This window comes from Carassius gibelio, chromosome A4 (assembly GCF_023724105.1).
Source record: "Carassius gibelio isolate Cgi1373 ecotype wild population from Czech Republic chromosome A4, carGib1.2-hapl.c, whole genome shotgun sequence".
Classification (NCBI taxonomy): domain Eukaryota; kingdom Metazoa; phylum Chordata; class Actinopteri; order Cypriniformes; family Cyprinidae; genus Carassius; species Carassius gibelio.
In genome coordinates, this window is record NC_068374.1 from 34,936,075 (window position 1) to 34,959,173 (window position 23,099).

Sequence of the window (23,099 nt, forward strand, 5' to 3'; positions counted from 1 at the left end):
TCAACTGTTGTTAAGTAGAGGGACACTACTTGACACCACAAAATAAGAATAAACCAGCAATAAACACTACTTTCATGCATCTGATTATCAGATAAACCTCACACTCTTATTTCAAGGTTGCTGTTAATGCTGTGGTTATTTTAAAACTTCCCTTTGTACATTCGGTTTAATTACATTGTTAAAACACATTTATCATTCAGTGGAGCTGTGTGTATGATTTAGACACTTACATTTTTTGCTCTGTTCATGCAATAAATGCGAAGTCGTCGGTGTGACTGAGAGCCATTGAAAAACTACAGAAAAGTAAAACTGCTTCACTTTAGCATTACTTGCCACAAATACTAAAGAGAAATCGCACATCAGCTGCTCAAAAAAATGTGTCAGTAAGACAAACTGAGTGTGAGCGCAATCCTGTGACAGTCACAGGTTGTAAATAGTGCAGCACGTGAAGAAAAGATGCGAGGCGCGAACACTGTTCAACGTCTCCATTAATTTGTGATTGTAGTAATTTAATTTAATTTAATAGCCAGTATACTGAACAAAATTATAAACGCAACTCTTTTTTTTTGCCTCCATTTTTCATGAGCTGGACTCAGAGATCTAAGACTTTTTCTATGTACACAAAAGGCCTATTTCTCTCAAATATTAAATCTTATCTCAAACATGCTCAATGGGTGACATGTCTGGTGTGAAGCTGAAAACATCCAAGTTCTTGCATGGCCAGCATACACACCGGACATGTCACCCATTGAGAATGTTTGGGATGCTCAGGATCGACGTATACAACAGCGCGTTCCAGTTCCTGCTAATATCCAGCAACTTCACACAGCCATTGAAGAGGAGTGGACCAACATCCCACAGCCACAATCAACAACCTGATCAATGCGTGAGATGTATTGCGTGAGAAAATGGTGGTCACAGCAGATACTGACCGAACCCCACAATATAGTAAAACTCCACATTTTAGAGTGGCATTTTACTGTGGCCAGCCTAAGGAACACATGTGCAATAATCATGCTGTCTAATCATCATCTTGATATGCCACACCTGTGAAGTGGATAGATCATCTTGGCAAAGGAGAAGAGATCACTAACACAGATTTAGACAGATTTGTGAACCATATTTGAGTGAAATAGGCATTTTGTGTATATAGAAAAAGTCTTAGATCTTTGAGGTCAGGTAAAAACAAAAGTGTTGCATTTTTAATTTTGTTCAGTGTATATTTATTGGCAAAAGCAAAAAAAAATTTATAGGTCAAAATTATAGATTTCTATTTTATGCCAAAAATAATTGGAATATTAAGTGAAGATCATGTTCCATTAAGATATTTAGTAAATTTCCTACCTTACACATATCAAAACTTAATTTTTGATTAGTAATATGCATTTCTAAGAATTAATTTCGACAACTTCAAAGGCGATTTTCTTAGTATTTTGTTTGTGTGTGTGTGTGTTAAATTAATGTAAAAGTTAGTAAAGACTCGTAACACTCACACTGGACGTCCAGCAGCACTGATGAGTTCTGTGTGCCGTGTTTGTTCTCAGCTGTACAGTAGTATCGTCCGCTGTGTGTCGGGTCGGTGTTGTTGATGGTCAGGTTTGGTCCGGTCTGAACTGGATTCAGAGGTCTCTCAGTGTCTCTGTACCAGGTGTAGTTCACTGCTGGGTTTGCATCACTGCTGCAGATCAGAGTCACTGAACGACCCTCCAGAACTAAACCAGCTGGATTTATCTCCACCGATGTGTTTTTAGGAGCATCTAGTGGAGGATAAAATCATTCAGGTGATTACTTTATGATTTACAGCACTAATTATAGATGATCATTCAGCACAGATTGATATTATTCCTGTCTTACACTGAACGTGTAGCAGACGGGACTCTTTTTTTGTGATTTGCTTCGGCTTGTGTGCTTTTTTCTGCTCCTGTATCTGGTGTGTTGCAGTGCAGGTGAAAGTGACTCCATGATGTCGGTGAGAAACAGGGAAGTTCAGATCAGAGATGAGCTCAGTTTGGCTCTGATATTGTCGTCCTGTGACGCTCTCGATGAGAGACGAGCTCCATGTGAGAGATGATGGATGAGACGGACAGAAGATCTTAGTAGAGCAGCGCAGACTCACTGAACTTCCCTCAATCACATCCACCTTCCTCTTCATCACCTTCTGCTGATCTTTAAAGACAACCAGTGTAGGCTTGGGTGGAGATCCTGAAACAGACAGAGACGTTGTCAAATATTACAAGATCATATGGATTAATTTATCAAATAATGAAGATATATTTTGTACAGTAGTAGATTTCTTTTTCATGTCCAGTCACACTATAGAAGCAGCATGAACAATATGACACTCACCTAAGACGACAATTTCAACTTGAGAGTATGTAGGTCCTTTGTAGTTATATTGCAATTTACCATTGGCTTCAAGTCTGAAGTAATATGACCCATTATGACTCTGATCAACATTATCGAATCGTGTGGTGCAGTTTTTCTGTGTAGCAGTGCCAAATATTTCTCCTTTTAACCGTCCAGTGTTGGGTCTGCTGGAGTTAAACACTATAATGCGAGGGTCTCCATCTTTAAACCACAATCTCTTTGCACTGTCAGTGAGGTCAGCTTCATATTGTTGTTCAATATCAAATGTGCAGGGGATGAAAACACAGGATCCTTTCAGAGCTTCTACTTTATTCGGCAGATTGATATTAAAGCCACACAAAACACCTAAAACACAGACAAACAGATCGAAGGAAGTAAACAATCAGAGAATACAAGCAGAACACACTTCTGCAGAACTTATTGCTCTTTATCTCATGAAGGTCACATGAAAGTGCTTTCATAATAATAATTAATCTTGTTAAACAGAGGAATAATCTAAGAATGAGACCTTGTATCAGAGATCCAGTGAGGAGGAACGTCACCAATGTTTCCATCATTTACATTCACCTTACAGCAGAAGAAACAAAAACAGATATATTATACATGAATTTAAAGCTCTTATGCTCATTATTTCTAAATCTCTAGATTTAAAAAAAGACTTTCTCTGATTCAAAGCTACAGGAGTAAGTGTGAGTTTGAGTGTGTTGTGTGTAAATGTCTTACCAGAGAAGAGAGTTGAAGACAGAGCTCAAGCTGACGCTTCTACACTGAACGGAGGGAGAACTGTGTGTGAAAACGACACAATTTAGCTCATATTAGAGATTCACCACTTCTCCTTTAGACAGAACTCAGTGACAGTAGCCAGGCTGAGAAATATGCAAATCAGTCTGAAGCTGAATATTTAACATTTCTTTATATATATTGCAAATTGAAAACATGAATTGTGCTGTGAGATCTGGGGTTTATGCTGATTTAGGAATAATTTTTAATATTCAGTGGCGAATCACAAGACATTATAAGATGTACAGAAGATGAGAAATCATAAAAAAAAAATTCTTCTAAACTTTGAGATATCATAACCTACATCAAGATAATGTATAATGGGTCGGTAATACTTAGTATGCTTTGTGTTTTTTGACAGTCATAAACTTTATTTCAAATAAGGAACATTGTAATTTGAAGATTAACACATGATACTGACCAAAGCCGAAAGCAGAAGAGGTTTGTTCAAAATACTTTAGTCAGCAAAACAAGCTGCTCATGTGGTGAACTTGTACTTAATCACATACTTACATTGTAACTGTATTACTGTAGAATTAAGTATAGATTTAATAGTGGTGAGCTCTATAAAACAGCTTGCCTCTTCTTTGTTTATGGGATGCAATATGTGCTGTTATGCCTCATTAAAATTCTGTTTTGTAACAGAAACTGTGGTCATTTTCAATATCTGTACTGAAACTGTCAGCATGTTTTGTCGTCAATTGTTTTGCAGTAAACACAATTACAAAAAGGCAATACCAAACTATAATTAATGTCCTACAGAACAGAGCACTATAAAAGAAAAAAGAAAAAAACAATATACAATATAAAACTTATCCGGGTCTTCTAATATTTTAAACGTCTCTAATAAACTAAAAAATCTTCTTCCACTCTTAAACTCTGACATTCTCAAGGATTTACACCAATCACCTGCACCCAGTAATCACTCACCAGGATAAAGACACCTCCGACGCAGTACTCCAGTATCCGGTCTAACATGCATAACCATGAACTTGTGCCTGACCTCTCTCTACTAACCTTTTTTCCCCTATGTCCTCAGATATCCCCACGACGATCTCCTGTGACATACTTAAGCTTACTCTGCATGTGTTTATCTCCAGAGCTCTGGAAGTTATCCTCTCAACAACACCTTGTCACATTACCACTTGTAAATTACTTGCATTGAACCCCTCCGTCTCCATAGTGGTTTGTGACAGAAGACCAGACCAACAAACTCAACTGTATGGGTCCCCAGTCACCTGCTCCTGTAGATCTTCTGCATTAGCTGGGTAACCTTCTCTCAGCACTCACTGCTTCATCCACTCCCTGATTTTCCTCCGGCAGAAATTCTCCTAAACTTCATCTCCCTATGCAGTCTCCATCTGCCTCTCTGTCGACTGTCATTGACAGTGTTGGAGTCTGTTCTGCCATCAACATTATCTCACCGCTCTTCCTTGTCCAGTTCTCCAGGGTGTCACGTGGCTTCCACCCTCATCGAGAGCCCTGAGCCTGATGTTGCTCCAATGATCCCACCTGATTGTGGCATTCCACCCACTTACCACCTCACAGGCCATGGTCTCTGCCGTCGACATGCTGCCTGATGCGTTCGAATCCGCAAAGGGGATGAATGAAAAACAGCCTTCATCACCCCTTCTGGTCACTACGAGTACTGCGTTATACCGTATGGACTCTCCAACGCCCCCTCAATCTTCCAAGGCTTCATGAATGAGGTGTTCCTGGAATTCCTCCACAAGTCAGTCATAGTTTACATCGATTTTACATCGTTTTTTCCCAGCACTTCGGTGAGCCTCCATGCCTCCAGCCTTGTGCTTACTATTCCAGGAAACTGACCCCAGCGGAGCAGAATTACGACATAGGGAACAGGGAGCTGTTAGTGATCAAGCTCACTATAGAGGAATGGAGACAGTGGCTGGAGGGAGCTAACCACCCCTTTACGGTAATCACTGATCATAAAAATCAGCAATCACTGTGAAGCCCATTGACTGAATTCCCGGCAAGCCCGTTGGGCCCTGTTCTTCACCAGATTCAATTTCAACATCACCTACCACCCTGAAAACCACAACTGCATGGCTGATGCTTTTTCTCGTCTGCATTCCCTGGACACTCCTTCAGACCCCGAAATTATACTCCCTCCAGCCATGATTGTCAGCCCCATCATGTGGAGCATGAACGGGGACATCAGGTGCTACCCAACATGAACCTGCTCCGCTGGGATGCCAAGAAGGGAGGATTTATGTTCCCTGGTCCCAGCTGCTGTGTGACTCAGCTCACATTCAACCTCCAGTGCACCATACGGAGACACAAGCCCTTTGCTGATGTTCGACATGCCGCCACTCCAGTTTACCATCCCTGGGATAAAGTCTGGCTATCAACATGGGATCTGTGTCTCTGTCAGCAATGCAGGAAGTTGAGTCCATGCTACATTGGTCCGTTCACGGTCGAGAGGCAGATCAATGAGGTCACCTACAGGCTCCAATTACCTCCCAGATACCACATTCACCCATCATTCCACATTTCAATCCTTAAACCCTTCTCTCCCTCCACTGCAGATGCCCGGAATCTCACGAACCCCCTCCTCCGGAAATCCTAGAACACACCTGACTCCCATCAAGCATGATCCCAATCACTGGAGTACTGAGCACCTGCATCCAGTAATCACTCAACAGGATAAAGACACGTCCAACTCAGTACTCTGGTGTCCGGTCTACCGTTAACAACCATGAACTGGTGTCCGACCTCTCTCTACTTACCTGTCTTTCCTATGTCCTCAGATATCCCCACCGCGATCCACTCTGACATACCTAAGCTTACTCTCCTTGTGTTTATCTCCAGAGCTCTGGAAGTCAACAGCACCTTGTCACATTAACACTTGTAAATAAACTGTTCACTTGCACTAAATCCTCCGTCTCCACAGTGGTTTGTGACAATACCGAAGGTTATATCCTCTTTAGAGGAAAGGCTCTGTTGATCAATACTGAATCTATGTCTTAGAAGTTCAGAGGATGGATAAATATTACAAGTTTTAAAGTGTATTTCCTTGACTTTAAGAAGTCATGGCTCCTACAAGTTCCTTGATTTGGAAATGTGTCTTTTTGTCAGTTAAGTTCAAATTAATTTGTTTGGTAAATTAAAAGATGGTAAATTAAGAGCTTCATTTAGCACACTGGTTTTCAACATAAAAGCCATATATAACATTTAATTGCTTGTGGACATAACATGTTTCATAAAATTACCAAAAATAAATAAATAAATAAATAAATAAATACAAATATATATATATACCCATTGTTCCAAGTGGGGAAATTATGAGGGGTAAAATTGTTTATAAATCAGCTTCCAGTATAAAATAACTATACCTTTTATAATTTGAGAGGGAGGTATTGTATTGAGAATTCACAACCTTATAAAAAAAATCAATTCCACCAACATGATTAATATTTCTGTGGGCGTAAAACCAAAAACTATTAATATTTATTAGAAAATATTTGAACGAATTAATCTTAAACATTCCATTCATACAGTCAAAGTCTATGAGCTGTAAATGCCCATCTTTATAACCCTTTACTAGCACCCCTTTGTCATGTCAATAATCTGAAGGTTTCAGTCTGAAAGTGAAGTCGCTTCTGTCGTCTAGTGGATAAGACAGAAAACTGCACTTCCGTTTCTACCATCACGATAAGTAACACTCACCACCAGAGGACACCAAACTGTTATTTTTGTGCTTGTATAGAGTATAAAAGTGATTTGATGAGACTTAATGAGACTATAAAGGCTATATTTTTATTATTGTAATGGGAATATTCACATGAGATAAATCAAATATATTCAATCATACATATTCCTTACTACAAAACTAAAGATAATTATAATTTATTTCGCATATAAAATATATAAATTTGGAGTATCAAGTCTCCCTTCTCTTGATGGTTTGTCCACAATAGATCTTCTATGAACAACACCCGATATGAACTGAAATGGGTTTCTGTAAGGGTGGTTTTGGGGTAGTCATATGAATCCCTTTCTGCTTTAATTGTGATTTTTGCAACAACAACAACGTATCAACGTATGTGATGGAACTACAAAACCCCCAAAGTGCAATATAATAATAGGGCAGTTATATACGTTTGTTTTTATAATCTCATATTAGAAAGGGCTTCAAAATATAATATAAGGGTTTTAAAATAATTAACAAATTAATAATGTAATTTAGCTTTTCGGAAAAACATGGGTTTTGAAAACAAAGTAAAATATCACCAGTTTCTCAATTAACCTAAACATTAAATTTTTGTAATGTCTGTTTTAAAGTCAATCAAAAAATTAAATGACGTTACAAACAGCTACATTAACAGAATAATATCCGTGAATAATTTTACTTTTACTTTATTAAAAATAACATATTTATATGATCCAAATGCCATTTTGATTTGGATGGTTGATTGGATCCAACATTAAAGGGGTTTCTTTTATAAAACGTTTGTAGTCTCAAAAAAAATCGTGTCTTTACACACGTCGTCTCTCAAATCCCTCCGTGTGAAATCGAGGAAACGTAAATGGTTCCAATTGCACAAATGCGTTTTCTTTACAAGTTAATAATTTACTCAAATAGTAGACCGAATTAATAGTTTAAACAGATAGATCAATTACCTAGAAACAGAAAAATGTTTATATATATTCTAACTTTTTGTACCAAATACAAAGTGTAAAAAAAAATACCATTATATATATACAAAAACTATGGACAAACAAGAAGTCAAACACAAAAGTCATATATTATTGCAAAAGCGGAAACTAGAAAACATCAAGTGCAACCACAAAGGGTTTATGCAAGGACTGTCTAGTAGCCTAACACCTCGAAAAGTCTCTTCCGACCCCACCTACTCTCAGCAGCTCAGCAACTTCAGACCGCCAGGAGAAACTTCACGCACTTCTCTCTTTTCCACTCTGTGATTTCTTTAAGGTGTAATCTTGTGTTTCTGCCGCGCATCTCTGCTGCATAGACTCTCGTTAATATCTGCCACATGCTGCATTGATTTCTGAAGAGTTTGGGAAGAGTTTACAGCCGCGGAGATGAGTGAAGCAGAAGACAATGACATTCTTGAGCTGGACTCAGAAACAGAGGAAGACGTGGAGATGACTGTTATGACAGATGTGGGTGAGTTTCAGCATCTTTAATAGTTTTGTGCTGTCTTTGTTGCTTGTCCTCATACATGATTCAGATAAAAAGAGGACAAACCCTAGAGCCATATCATAGTTTCTTTTTCGGCGCAGCTGGTCAGTTAAGTTTATCAGAAGTCACATTTTAGAGATTATAACGAGCACAAACGCGTTCATAGAACCAGAGAATACAGACTCAAATGACTTGAATATATTTGCATATGTGAGACTCAAAACAATACAACACGGCCTAACCAGAAAGACAAGTTACATAATTCAGCCTCTCATAACTCATATTAGCCTAACAAATATCTGCTCTAATAACGCTGCTGAAAACGTTATTTTTGAAAGCTCTCGGAACGTTCTTTCTTGGTTATGTGAAAGTTGAAGGAACATTCCATCGTGTCATTGGAATGTTACATTTGATTATTGAACGTTCTAAAAATGTTCTGAAACAAGCAACTTTTAAACAAAATGTTACATGGAGGTCATGGAATCAAAGATGTTTTTGCTCTAATGTCTTGAGAACGTTTTTAAACACCAAATGTTTTATTATTTTTTCTTGGAAGAACGTTTGGTCTTAACTTTCGCAGAAACATTCTGAGAACATACCCTATTAGCTAAATAATGATGTCGCTTTTGATTCTTTTTCTTTTTTATATAAGAACTGTATAAACATGATCCAAACAATATTAAAAGTGATTCAATTTTACGACTTCATATGTGTTTTAGTAACAAAAAATGTGTTAATATATAGTATATCCTATAGATAAAAACTGTACACAAGACTGAAACAGAAGAGCCTGAAACACGCTGATGATTTACTTGAGTGTGTGTTTTATGGGGACTGTTTTATGTCACGTGCTGGAATGGGAGTGTGTTGTGGAGGCGTTCCTCATGAAGTTAGTCAGATGTTCCTGGACTGATGGATTTTCCTTGTCCAGGCTGTTTTCAGGCCGTTGCTATGGACATTTTCCCCTCAGCCAAGCAAACATCTGATTCAAGTTATTTCTTTCCCATCATGCTTTGCTCTCTGGCTGGTTTGTTTTCCCTTTGTTGTGAGTAAACATTAAACCAAAGCATTCCAAGGCGTTCATATGTGGTGTGTGAATAAGTTTGATTAGTTTGAGTGTAATAAGGTTTGATGCTTTATGTCATTAGCTGTGAATTGAAAGGAATGTACTCACCCTCAGTAGGTCATCTGAGATATAGATGAGTTTGTTAGTTCATGCGAACACATTTGTAGCATGAAATGTAGCATCTCTTGTTCCGAAATGTACAGATTCATCAGAACATTCATCAGTTAACATCTTGAGAAGTAAATGCTGTGTCTGGAATTTTATTCCGACGGCACCCATTCACAGCAGAGGTTCTGTTAAATCTATTCTCTATTGTAATATTGTGTATATGCTTTTTCCTAGTTTATTCTGAAGAGTTGCCAACATACAAATCTATGCCTAAAGGTCAAGCTGTGCCAAAAGTGGAACGGGTTTGTTTCTTTTCAATCAGCCTTGATAAAAACATGAAAATATTAACACACCCAGTTAACATACACACACACACACACACCCAGTTATTGCTGCAGTAAGTTCATTACAAATCTCAGTATTTATTAGTGGAATATATAGCTGAATTAATTCAGTAACTCAATTATTTTATAAGGTTTTATGACATTTTAGTTATTTTTTGTCACTTAATGGAGAAGATTTTGAGCTTTCTGTAACGCCAGTTTACTGTTAACAGGCTGAATTCAACGGTAACCCGGATTCACTATTTTTCAACGATGGAAAGAGAAGGATTGACTTTGTTTTGGTCTATGAGGACGAGTCTAAAAGTTTATCTGATAAAAAAGGCTCAGTTATAAGGAGAAAAGTAAGTCAAACAACCCTTTCACACATTTGTTTAATTCACCTCTTAACAAACAGAAACTGCTAGACCTTTACTAGTAATCTGAGAAATAACATTAAAGGGATTGATACACAAAAGATGATATTTTACCAAATAAGTTATTTTGAAGAATGTTGGTAATCAAATAGTTGGTAGCCATTGACCTCCATAGTATTTTTTTTCTACTCTAAGGAAGTTAATGGCTAAAGTCATTCGGAATGTGGAATTATTTAGTCACAAATTCAAGAAAAACATGTTCATAATATCTGTAATATGCATTTAGAAAATAAATACTAAGCAGACTTAACTGGGTAAAAATCAACTTGTCGAAGAACATTTCTGAGTGATACGTTACCCGTATTTTCTTCTTTTGAATTAAAAAAGATAAAATATTTATTTGTGAGATGTTCAAATTTTTGTGTTATATTCACATGCATTATACTTCAAACCGTAATCACTAAACCAAACATAACTCTTTTCTTAAAGGGACAGTACACCCAAAATTAAAATTTGCTGTTTATGTGCTCACCCTCAGGACATACAAGATGTAAATTACTTTTTTTCTTCAGTAGAACATTAAATATGATTTTTAGCTGAAACTGCGGTGCTTGATGATTTATAAAATGTAAATCAATGGCTACCGGCACTTTAAGAGTCAAAAAAGCACATACAGGCAACACAAAATGAATCCCTGTGACTCCTGACGACATATTGAGGTCTAATGAGGGGAAACGATCAATCTGTGCATTATTTACAACATTATTATTACAACAATAATCAAAATCAGTGAGTTTTACCTACATTTCCTCTTCTTTCTCAATTATTCTCTAGCAAAGACGCAGAGAGTTTTTCGAAGGCAGCCTGATGAATATGCATGTGGAATTGGAAGCGACAAAATCCGTAAGTCATTTAACCACACAGCGTCTACAGAGATAGATATAGACAATGTAGAGATTTCTTTCTGTTTCTGAGCTCCATGTGCTTGGTTTATATCAGTTTTACCCATATATATGGACTTCTCAAGAAGGGTTCTGCTAGTCCCGTCTGAACCTGTAGAAATAATCTGCAGGACTGTTATTGTTTCAGATGCACGTATGCCTTCCTGTGGCGCTAATGGGAGATTTCCTCCATGTGTTTTGTAGGTAGTGGATGAGAAGCTCATCTATGTGAAAGTACACATGCCTTTTGAGGTTTTGTGCACTTATGCTGAAGTCATGCACATCAAACTGCCCATCCAGCCCAATGATCTCGCCCCGCAATCATCTGTGTACAACTGCTTCACACGCCATTTCTACCCCAGCGAGGACGTCATCCCCAAGGAGCCCGACTTCTTCACAGCTCCTTTCCGAAAGGATCAGCTGAAGTGTTTTTATATGAAGGACAAAGAGCAGTTCTTCACGCCGGCCTTGAGGAGCAGAATGGTGCGTTGAATGTCTCCGAGACACTCACGCTTAACCTTCACCTGTGTTTTACTGATATGCTGTGGGTTACAGGCGTACTACATCCTGAGCCGAGCGCCGTATGACGTCAAAGGAAGTGTGAAGAAGTTTGGCTTGAATAAGCTGCTGGATGGAGGTGTGTATAAGGCTGCGTATCCATTACATGATGTAAGTACCTCCTGTGTGTCCTGTGTGCTTGTTATTTTCATTTTAGTTAGTTGTGATAATTGTGTTTTTGTCATTTTTATATCATTTTTATACATTTGTATTTCAGTTTTAGTTATTCTGACGTTCAATTAAATGAATATGAGTGCCAGAGTGCCAAATTTTAGTTGAATTATTATAATTATTGTTGTCGATTCTTATTATATTTTTATTTAATAATTATTATATTTTTTAATGGTTTTATTTTTGGTCAAATATAATAACCCTAATAACCACTGACCACAGTTTATTATGACCGTTGTTTTGTATTGCAGCTTTTTTTAAATGTTAACATGTGCTGTTTACATGTGCAAATGAGGCATTATGTAATTAAAAATTCATTAATTTGCATGCACTTCCAGAACGGGAATCTGAACCCTGGATAAAACCAGGATCAATATTCTTGTTTCATTTTGTTGACATATTGAAAGTTTTTACAGATGGGATTTAGGATTTTATCACCCCATATAAAGGAATGAAATGTTATATATCAAGTGTATGTTGTATGAATAAAGCCCTCTGTGAGATTTTGCACACTCATAACGATTATTACGATAATCTGCATGCAGGCAGCGCAAAAAAAAAAAAAAAAAACGGCCTTTGAAATGTTCATCATTCAGTTGATCAGCAAGTCACCATACAATGAGATGACATCACATCCTGGCACTTCATTCTTAGGAAAAACAAAGAGAGTTTTTTTTTTTTTCAAAATTACTCTAAGAATCATTCTTGGAATCTATTTAAAGAAATTTCTTGGCTTCTTTCCTAAGATTTTCCTGTGGCCGGCCCCTGTCCTGCATGTAAACTGTTATTTAAACGGATGTAGTTTATGTAGATTAAGGGATGCATGAGTATTAATGTGCTTTCTGCTTGTGTTTTTGTGATTTCTATAACAGTGCAGGTTTAATGTGAAATCTAAAGAGCCCGATTGTCCTAATGAGAGATATCTGCTGTATAATGAGTGGGCTCATCCCAAGAGCTTCTACAAGATGCAGCCGCTGGACCTGATCAGGTGTGTTCATGTGGCAGTCTGTTGATGTATTCATGGTTTTTCTTCTGATCCCCTCCTGATAGATGAGCTTGTTAATATGCGCCTCTGCTTTCAGGAAGTATTTCGGTGAGAAGATCGGCATATATTTTGCCTGGTTGGGTTTCTACACAGTCATGTTGACTCTCGCTGCTACAGTCGGACTCGGTTGTTTCATATACGGATACACAACCAGAGAGAGCAGCACATGGAGGTACAGCAGACCTTTTTTTTGCTAATATTGCATTAGTAATATTTTTTATTGAGTCATTTATATTTAGTAAAACAAAAAAAATATTATTAATAGTATTATTTATTTATGGAAATTACATTGGATTAAAATAAATAAATGATACAGCTAACAGTACTGTACTACCACAGTGTGATTAGGACTGTCTGTACCTTATTAATTTAAATATTACAATAGTGTTTTGTTTTTATTTAGTCAGTTTTATTCTGTAAACATAAAAGTAATTATTTCTATTAAAATGTTTTAATTAATAAATTAAGTTAAATAAACATAATAATATGTATAACAACAAAAAATCCATAAAAAACAATATAGAAAATATTAAAATAAATAAATTATATACACACACACACACATACAGTAGTACTATTTTGAGTAGTAAAAAAAAAATTGTGTAATAGTAACTAACATTTTTATAAATAATATTTCATACACAATATTTAAATATTAGCTCACAGTATAAATTGGATCATAAAAACATATTTATTGCAGATTGTGCAACCCTATAAACTTACACATCAAACCTGAATTTTATCCCAAACGCTCCAGCCCTTCTTGTACAGTGCTTATGAATGTGTGACTGATTCTGACTGTTTGTTTGAGCAGCAAAGAGGTGTGTGACCCTGAGATTGGTGGAGAAATCATCATGTGTCCACAGTGTGATCAAATCTGTCCGTACTGGAGGCTGAACACCACTTGTGAGTCATCTAAAGTGAGTAGGATTGTGGATTGTCGTCTCTGGAGGATTGTGGGATTTGGTGTCCGATCTATGATTTAACTGAGGTTTGTTTTGTTTGCGAAATGCTCCGCAGCTGAGACTGTTGGTTTTCCTCCACAGAGACTGTGTATATTTGATAACTATGGGACGTTAGTGTTTGCCATCTTCATGTCTGTTTGGGGTGAGTGATGTCATACGCTGGTCACATGATCCCATGCACTCATACCAGTGGTGTGTTGCTTAATTTTTTTTTATGCTGACAAAATTTCAGCTCCACATTGCAGCATATGCTGGCCAAGAACAAGCATGCAGCATGACTATACATGTTTGTTAATGCAACATTTAGTTGCATGTCATAAACATGTTTTGAGTTTCATCAAAGCTGTTGTGGTATGAAACATCTTTCATTGTTAGCATTTTTCAGTTTATCAACATTGGTTAACTTAGTTAAGGCAAACTAACAGGGTTAATAAAATAAAACTTTTTAAAATCAAAAGTTGTATATTTTATTATTTAACGGACCTGAGCTGAACTAACAATGAACTATTGTGTTTTTTAAAATACATTTAACAAAAAAAAGATAAATATTGTAACAAATTAATTTCTTATTGTTAATGCATTAATGGGACCATCCTGTAATTACTGTAATTTTATTATGCATTATTTATATGCATGGCATAAATCTTGCTTTTTGTATGAATCATGTTTTGTCTTTCACAGTGACTCTGTTTCTGGAGTTCTGGAAGCGCTATCAGGCCGAACTGGAGCACGACTGGGACACGGTGGAGTTTCTTCAGCAGGAGGAACAGCCTCGACCTGAATACGAGGCCAAATGCGTCTATGAGAGAGAGAACCCTGTTACAAAGGTATGAGATAAGCTACATGCAGTGGCTCTGTTCAGATGAACTCATTGTTTTTAAGGTTTGTGACATTAACAAAGAGCTGTGTTTGTTTTATACAGGAAACAGAGAAGGTGCCGTACACGGCCTGTGGCAAGTGCATGAGAGTGTCGTGTGGCATCGGCACTGTGTTATTCTGGGTAATATTGTGCTTACTCTTTCAAACATGTAATTAAATATTTAAAAAGGCATCTAAAAGTCAACATAAAACAATAATACAATACAGGGCAGCTTGATTTCCATAGACAATCACACAATTTATCATCCACGTTTTCATTTTAGAATGAAATTGCCAAAAATTTAATTTAATTTAATTTAATTTTTTATTAAAATTTCATAGGACCCTAAAAATTATCTTTGGTTAAACTTTCAATTAATTTCTATTGAATTTTATTTTTCATGATGTAACGTTTCATGATGTAAACTGATTACATATGCTTTTGGATTAGAGTTAAATTAAACTATTAAAATGAAATCCAGAAAAAATTTAAATGGTAAACACAGAATTTGCTAAAAAAAAAAAAAAAAAAAAAACATAAAATAATAATTACAATTTTATAGTGCCCTCAAAATGTATTTTTTTAATATAAATCTTTAATAAATTGATGTTAAATTGCTTAATTTTCTTTATTTTAATTGATTAGGCTTTTTGATTACAAAAATGTAATTAAACCATTTAAATGGAACCCAGATAAAAATAAAACACAGAATTTGGTGAAAATAAATAAAACTAAACTTAATAAGATTAATACAGAATTAGAGAAAAACAAATGAATGTGCCCTAAAAAATTGTATTGTTAGACTTTTAATAAATTGGTTTCTTGATTTTAATTCATTTCACTTTTTACTTACTCTAATTTAATTTGACCATTAAAATGGACTCCAGAAAAAAAAAAAAAACAGAACTTGGGGGAAATATAAAACAGATTTTATAGAGCGCTAAATGCATGTTCTGAGATGACTTGTGTTCACATCATTCATGTAAAACAGCTTGCAAATGTAAATTGATGTTGTCATGTTTTGTTGTAGGTTCTGTTGATCATAGCGTCGGTGGTCGGCGTGATCGTGTATCGTCTGGCGATGTTTATCACTTTCTCTTCGAAGCTGCGCACTGAACTGAACAGAAAGGAGCTGGAGCCGTTCAAAGAGTACATCACCCCTCAGATGGCCACGTCCATCACGGCCTCCATCATCAGCTTCATCTTCATCATGATTCTCAACTGCGTCTACGAGAGAGTGGCCATCTGGATCACAGACTTCGGTAAGGGACCCCTTTCTCTCGTGCTGATTTACATTGGTTTTACATAAAAATTGAGTTCCTCATTTTTATTAAAGGGTTAGTACACCCAAAAATTAAAATTATCCCAAAAATTACTCACCCTCAAGTCATCCTAAGTCTATATGACTTTCTTTTTTCAGACAAAACTAGTTCCGAGTTATAATAAAAAAATTGTCTTTGATCTTTCAAGCTGTTTAATGCCACTCATCGAGCGCCCATCCATAAGAATAAAAAAAGTGTCAGACACGGCTCCGGGCGATGAACAAAGGCTTCCTGTAGCGATTTGACGTAATTTTGTAAGAAAAATAAACATATTTAAATCCACTTTAATCTACTTTGCACTCACTGTTGTAAACGGAAGCAGTTCCGGGCGGTTGACGTATGGAGGTTGGCTTTATTTTTTTTTTTATTTTTTTTTTGGTGTTTTGTTTTGTTTTTTTACAATAATTGCATGTCCTATTTTTTTTTTTTTTTTTTTTTTTTGCAATTTTCATTTTTTATAATCTATATGATATTATAATTTTTATTATTATTGAATTAGATTTTATTTGAATCTTTTTGGTTTAATTTAAAGTAATTTTGTGAAGATGTTTGTTTATTTACAGTTAGTAATTTTAGTGCTTGAACTTCATTTAGTTGCACCATTTCACTTTTTTTTTTTAATTTTGTTCATAATTTGTGTTTTATATTTCAGCTTTATTTCAATTAAAAAAAACTTTTTTAACAGTTTTTGTTAACGATAATTACACTGATATGCATGTTCAGAATTCTCTAATGTCAGTCTCATGGGAATGCAGGTATCAAATAAAATATTTCGTAATTTTAAAAATTATTTATTCATTTATTGAAATTTGTAATTTTTGTGATTTAATTATTACCTTGCAAAGCTTAGTTTGAGAAACCCAGACTCACTGTAAACACTTATTCTGTGTGCTGCAGAGCTGCCACGGACTAAAACAGAGTACGAGAACAGCCTGACGCTGAAGATGTTCCTCTTTCAGTTTGTGAACTACTACTCGTCCTGCTTCTACATCGCTTTCTTCAAAGGGAAGGTGGTGGGATATCCGGGACAGCCCGTCTACTGGTTTGGTGCTTTCCGTAATGAGGAGGTGAGACATTTCTGTGAGATCAAACATTAATGCATTAATTGATATGCAGCTGTATTTCTTGAATGAAATGGTCAATATTGTGTTCAGTGTGATCCCGGCGGCTGCCTGACTGAACTGACCACACAGCTGTCAATCATCATGACAGGAAAGGCCATCTGGAACAACATACAGGAAGTCCTTATGCCGTGAGTTTCACACACCAGCCTCAAACTGTTTCAATGATCACAGAAAATCATTATTCGGCAATAACGTTCACGCTAATTTACAAAGATAGTATTTCTAACTAAGCAGAAATGAGAAGTTCAACCCATCTATAAATATGAAATAGTCCACAAAATAATTAGTGAATGAGACCTAGAGTTATTTTAGTGTAATTATATTTTTTTATTAATATTTTGAATTAGTTTTTATTTTTATATTTTCTGTTTAATTTTTACTTTTTATCTTACATTATTTTTTTGTTAAATATGACAGATAAAGTTAGTATTTTTAGTGTTTTAAACTCATTTCGGTTTCTGCTTTTATCGAAGCTTTATTTCACTCAACAAAAACATTTAAGTTGTTTTATGATTTAATAATATAACCATTATTTTAGTAAACTATAGTTTTTAGTAACATTTTGAATTTGTGTCCATTTTTATATGTTCTGTTTTTGGTTTAAAGTTTTGTACTTTTGTTGTAGGTTTTTGTCATTTTTAGTAGTTTGGCATCAGCACTGATCAAAGTTATTAAAGTTTACTAAAACTGTTTTGTTACTTGAAATAAAATGAATGTTAAGTGAAAAAATGGGAAAAAACACAAAATAACTAAAACTTCATCTAACACTAAAATAAAAACAGAAAGTGTAAAAATGAAAACTATTATAAAATATTAGTTTGAGTTTGAAAACCACTCTGATTAATAACGAATGGTGTTTGTAGGTGGATGAAGAATCTGATATTTCGTCACTGCACCCAGGTGGGTTCAGAAAAAGGGTTTCCTCGCTGGGAACAGGACTATCAGCTCCAGCCAATAGGAAAGCTCGGCCTGTTTTATGAATATCTGGAGATGGGTGAGACTTTATGCACATCTGAACTATGAAACATTGTTGTATATGAACACAGTTGTCTTAAAGGGATAGGTCACCTAAAAATGAAAATTTACTATTAATTTACTTTAGAGATAACGGTTATCTTTGGTGATTCATACAGTGAAAAGTCAATGGCTACCAGCACTTGAAAAAAAAACAACAGAAGTAACACAAAATTAATACCCATGTCTTGATATATTGAGGTCGTATGAAGTGAAACAATCATTCTTTACAACATTATCACCCCTAATCTAAAGAATCAGACAAACTGGGAATCTGATTCTTTTTTTTAGTGAACTGGTTCTTTCAGACAGTTCGTTTCAATGAATTGGTTCAAATAACCGATTCACCAGTTTGTGTACGTAATCAAGCAATGACATAACATATATGCAATTATATTATTGAACACGCAATTATGATGTGAAACATGGATGTTTTACATGTCTGAAGTCAGAGTCGAGCTGTTTTCCTAGTTCAGTGACTATTAGAGGAACCGAAGCACTGAATGATTCTTTCATCTCAGGATCAGATACGCCACTATTTTGGCTCATTTGGCGTTGCAGTTACTGTCAGGCGTCTGAAAATGAGTTTTGATTGAGTAACTTGTAGATCTGTGCTAACTGGGTTGTGAACAGTTTCATACAGTTCAGTCCGATTTGATGACCTGGTTTATTTAGTTCACTAAGAAGATCCGGTTCAGAAGAATCATTTGTTTGCAAACCGGGCATCACTCCGGACCGTTTGTCTAAGGCTCTGGATTATAGTTAATAATGTTGTAAATAATGTTCAATTTCTTGCACAGATTGATCGTTTCACTTTATAAGACCTCTGTGTATCATCAGGAGCCAAGGGAATTGATTTTGTGTTGTCTGTATGTGCTTTTATCAATCTGAAAGTGACGGTTGCCATTGACTTGCATTGTATGGGTCACGGTTTCAGATAAATATAATAAAGAAAAAAGTCTTGGATGGCCTGAGATTTTCATTTTCTTCTTTTGATGTGTTTGCAGTGATCCAGTTTGGATTCGTGACTCTGTTTGTGGCGTCCTTCCCGTTGGCTCCTCTCCTGGCGCTGTTCAACAATCTGTGTGAAATCCGTGTGGACGCCTGGAAGTTCACGACTCAGTCTCGCCGGGTCGTTCCAGAAAAGGCCCAGGACATCGGCGCCTGGCAGCCCATCCTGCAGGGGGTGTCGATTCTAGCCGTGGTCACAAATGTGGGTTGAGAGGAAGTCGTTGTTTTTGTATCTTGTGCGATTGAGGTCATGTTCACTCTCTGTGGGTGTTTTCCTCTCCAGGCTGCCATCATTGCCTTCACTTCTGACATGATCCCTCGCCTGGTTTATTACTGGGCGTTTTCTGCCAGCCCTTATTCAGATGGATCTGAACACACTATGGTGGGCTACATCAACAACTCCCTGTCTATCTTCAACATTTCAGACTTCAGTTCGACGAAGAAGCCGAATGAGGACATCACACCGTACTGGTTTAACAACATCACCACATGCCGGTGAGCTCGTCAAACATCACCAGTTAAAACTGCACTTTTACAAGCATTCTTCTGCATGTTTATTTGGGATTGTCGGTTTAATACACAGCATGCATATGTATTTTGAAAAGTAAAAAGAAAGTACTGGTAAGTTATAAGGTGACCTGTAACATGTTATTGATAGAAAGCTACCCAAACACACAAGTCTTCCAAAGGTTTGCATAGTAAACATCAAAAGCTTGTCTGATAATAATGGCAGGTGGCAAGAGATGGTAAAAAGGGATTGTTCTGTGGTCTTTAAGGCGGAGTTTAATGAAAGGTTATTTATAACCAAAACGAGTTTTACAACCTGATTTCAGAAGAAAAGAAAAAAAAACAACAAAGAACTTTTCAGTTCTGTGGAAAAGTATCTGCTTGTGCTTCAAAGAAACAAAATAATAACAAAAATCCATGCAGTTTTTAGTGAATGAGACCCTGTGTTTGTGTAATTATAGTTTTTATTCATATTTTGAATTACTTTTTATTTTTATACTTTTGTCATTTATTATTTGTTTAAATATGTCTATATATTTTTTATTAACGTTTATTTTAGTTTTAGTTATTTTAGCACATCAAGTTACTTAAGTTGAGTTTTTATTTTATTTTTAAACTATAAATTGTCTATTAATGACTCTTCTTATGTTCTCAGGTATCGTGATTTCAGGTATCCTCCGGGTCATCCTAAACAATATGACTTCAGCATTTATTATTGGCATGTTATTGCTGCCAAACTGGCTTTTATGATTGTGGTTGAGGCAAGTGACTAGATATGAGACAACTAATGATAACTTTATAAAACATGTTTGTTCTGTTGTTGTAAATATGCTGTTTTCTTCTCCTCGCAGCACATTGTTTATTTCACCAAGTTCATACTGGCCTACGTGATCCCAGACGTGCCTGAAGCTCTGAAGGAGCAGATCAAACGCGAGCGTTACCTGACGCAGGTCATCCTGCACGAAACCAACATCAAACAATTCAAGGAGCTCATGAAGCCCGTGGCTGACAATCTACAGAACGAGATTGAGGACCCAGAGTTAGAACTGAAACTGTGAAGCCTTAAAAGGCCAGCTCATGTCAAACCTGAAACTGTTACCGTCTTTCACCTTAATCCATGAACCACACCCCATCCCAGACTCCAATTCAGGCTTAAACCTCAAACAAACACAACCAGGAATGTTTGCATAGTCATTTTAAATTTAGCTGACATAATATATAAAGTGATCACTGTACTGGTATCTGTATCTAAATGAAGTGCTTTAATTATGACAGATAAAACAGGTGAAGGATCTTCAACCACTAAGTTTAATATTTTCAGAAATTGCTCATTATGGATGAGAAACATCATTTTAATTTTCAGTTTGTTGCGAATAGCCACTTAAGTGTATTGTTACATATAATATTGGCACGTTATATATTATAAAAACCAGATATGTGATCTTTAACCACTTTATATTGAACTAATAAAACAAAGAAAATATATATATTTTTATTTGAAGTATTATGCTGACACATCAAGTTCAATATGGAGATTTCATAAAGTAAAATAAACGGAGAATTTAATGCCTTTTACAATACACCTATACTAACAAAAAAAAATGTAATATCATGTTTTTTGGACATTTACCATGGTATCTGGAGTGCCTTATGAATATGGTGTTTATAATTAAGGTGTATTGTAATGTGGTATTAAGTTTGATAGCATTATTTTACCATTGTACTTTCACACATGATTTTGTGAGCATAATATGCTATGAATTAAGCATTTTAATATTATTTTAGCCCAGCTAACATTTCAATCGTGCTCTGTATGTTTGTGAATATTACCATATTTAGTTTGTTACCAATTTGTAAAATATGATGTTTACATGAATATATAAACGTTTGCATACATTGACCACTTTTATATAAATAAAAAATAAATGATTGATGATGTACAATGTTGACTGTTTACATAATTTCATGCTTTAATATTTTCAACTTTACACGTTAACACAGTAAACACAAAATACACAGTAAACCGTGTTATTATACAGTAAGATATTACGTGTGTGTGATACATTTTATTTTTGCATTTTTTGTTACAGTTATAATTTAAATACGAATTTTGACATTTTTATTTTATTATTTTATTCATTTTTTTTCCCCCTTTTTATTTATTTTAGTTCATAAGGTTAAACTAAAAGAAAAAAAAGAAAGAAAATAGCAATTTTTTTATTATTACTATTATTTTTATTAAACATTTTCTTAGGAAATACAAAAGTGAAAAAACATATGCCAATGAAAAGAAAAAAAGTGAAAGTGAGAACAAAGGGGGGGGGACTTTCATAATCTTATATAATAATAATTTAATGATAAATAGCTTGCTAAGAAAGAAAAAAAATTTCATATTGATTCTCAGAAGTTAAACATCCAAATAAAAACATAATTTAAGTAAAGATCAAAGTCATTATGTATGAAGTTTACAATGAACTGGCAAATCTCACCAAAGTTTATTTTATCCTTATTAGAAAAACAATCCCTCTGGCGGTGGTTCGCTGCCCTCCAGTGGCGAATTGCGGCATTGCGGGCATTTGTTCATTTATTTTTCACTATTTAAAAATGAAGAGTTCAGATGCAAAAGCCTCTAAGTGCCATCTGAAATTTTCATCTAAAAGTAGGATTTTTATCAGGCTCCTATATTTATGTTCAGTTATTTCACTTTAATGGCCTGGAAAAGGACCTGCACATTGCAATTAAATTAAAATGACTGAACCTAAGCATAGGAGCTTGATAAAAATCTTAATTTTAGATGAAAATTTCAAATGGCACTTAGAGGCTTTTGAATCTGAACTATTCAAATATTCCCTTTCAGTGTCAGATAGTGAAAACTTATTGGCTTTATGGTTTTATAATTTTATCCTAATTCATAAATTTTATTTTATCCATTATTTTATTTTTTCCTAATAAAGCAATCCCTATGGCAGTGATTTTATTATTTTATCCTAATACATACATTTTATTTTACTCATTATTTTATTTTATCCTAATGAGAAAAAACAATCCCTATGGTGGTAGTTCGTTGCCCTCCAGTGGCGTATTGCGGTACTACTGGAATTTCTATGTCTATTTTCCACCATTTACAAATATTATCTTTCATAAATGTTATTGAAAACAATTTGGCTTAATGATTTTATTATTTTATCCTAATTCATACATTTTATTTTAATCATTATTTTATTTTATCCTTATTAGAAAAACAATCCCTATGGCGGTGGTTCGCTTCCCTCCAGTGGCGAATTGCGGTATTGCGGGCATTTGTACATTTATTTTTCACCATTTAAAAAAATTCCCTTTCAGTGTCAGATAGTGAAAACTAATTGGCTTTATGGTTTTATTATTTTATCCTAATTCA

At 35.4% G+C, this 23,099-nt stretch overlaps 2 protein-coding genes across 2 annotated transcripts in view; one reads left to right on the plus strand and one right to left on the minus strand.

Moving 5' to 3' along the window:
- The window catches only part of LOC127979167 (hemicentin-2), a 106,744-nt gene extending 97,068 nt beyond the window's left edge, over positions 1-9,676 (minus strand). Inside the window, exons 1-6 of the mRNA XM_052584388.1 lie at positions 9,489-9,676; positions 3,091-3,150; positions 2,876-2,934; positions 2,347-2,712; positions 1,855-2,202; positions 1,494-1,757 (exon numbers count right to left, since the gene is read on the minus strand). Of these exons, the coding sequence (XP_052440348.1) occupies positions 1,494-1,757; positions 1,855-2,202; positions 2,347-2,712; positions 2,876-2,924 (1,027 nt within the window). The 5' untranslated portion in view covers positions 2,925-2,934; positions 3,091-3,150; positions 9,489-9,676. The remainder of the gene's footprint in view (positions 1-1,493; positions 1,758-1,854; positions 2,203-2,346; positions 2,713-2,875; positions 2,935-3,090; positions 3,151-9,488) is intronic.
- Positions 8,015-21,640, plus strand: LOC127979207 (anoctamin-6). Its single transcript, XM_052584529.1, has 20 exons — positions 8,015-8,299; positions 9,723-9,790; positions 10,045-10,173; positions 11,020-11,088; positions 11,331-11,609; positions 11,682-11,795; positions 12,728-12,843; positions 12,938-13,072; positions 13,715-13,820; positions 13,947-14,007; positions 14,547-14,692; positions 14,788-14,865; positions 15,755-15,986; positions 16,944-17,113; positions 17,201-17,298; positions 18,034-18,164; positions 19,192-19,397; positions 19,479-19,690; positions 20,358-20,463; positions 20,554-21,640. Exons 1-20 carry the CDS (start codon positions 8,215-8,217, stop codon positions 20,758-20,760), a joined length of 2,748 nt encoding a protein of 915 aa, XP_052440489.1. The 5' UTR covers positions 8,015-8,214; the 3' UTR covers positions 20,761-21,640.
- The last annotated feature ends 1,459 nt before the right edge of the window (positions 21,641-23,099 follow it).

Excerpts from the sequence above, each read along its gene's own strand:
- LOC127979207 (XM_052584529.1), top strand. The coding sequence starts at position 8,215 with ATGAGTGAAGCAGAAGACAATGACATTCTTGAGCTGGACTCAGAAACA. Across the intron at positions 11,610-11,681 it reads CGGCCTTGAGGAGCAGAATG|GCGTACTACATCCTGAGCCG; the intron begins GTGCGTTGAATG and ends TGTGGGTTACAG. Across the intron at positions 17,114-17,200 it reads GTGCTTTCCGTAATGAGGAG|TGTGATCCCGGCGGCTGCCT; the intron begins GTGAGACATTTC and ends TATTGTGTTCAG.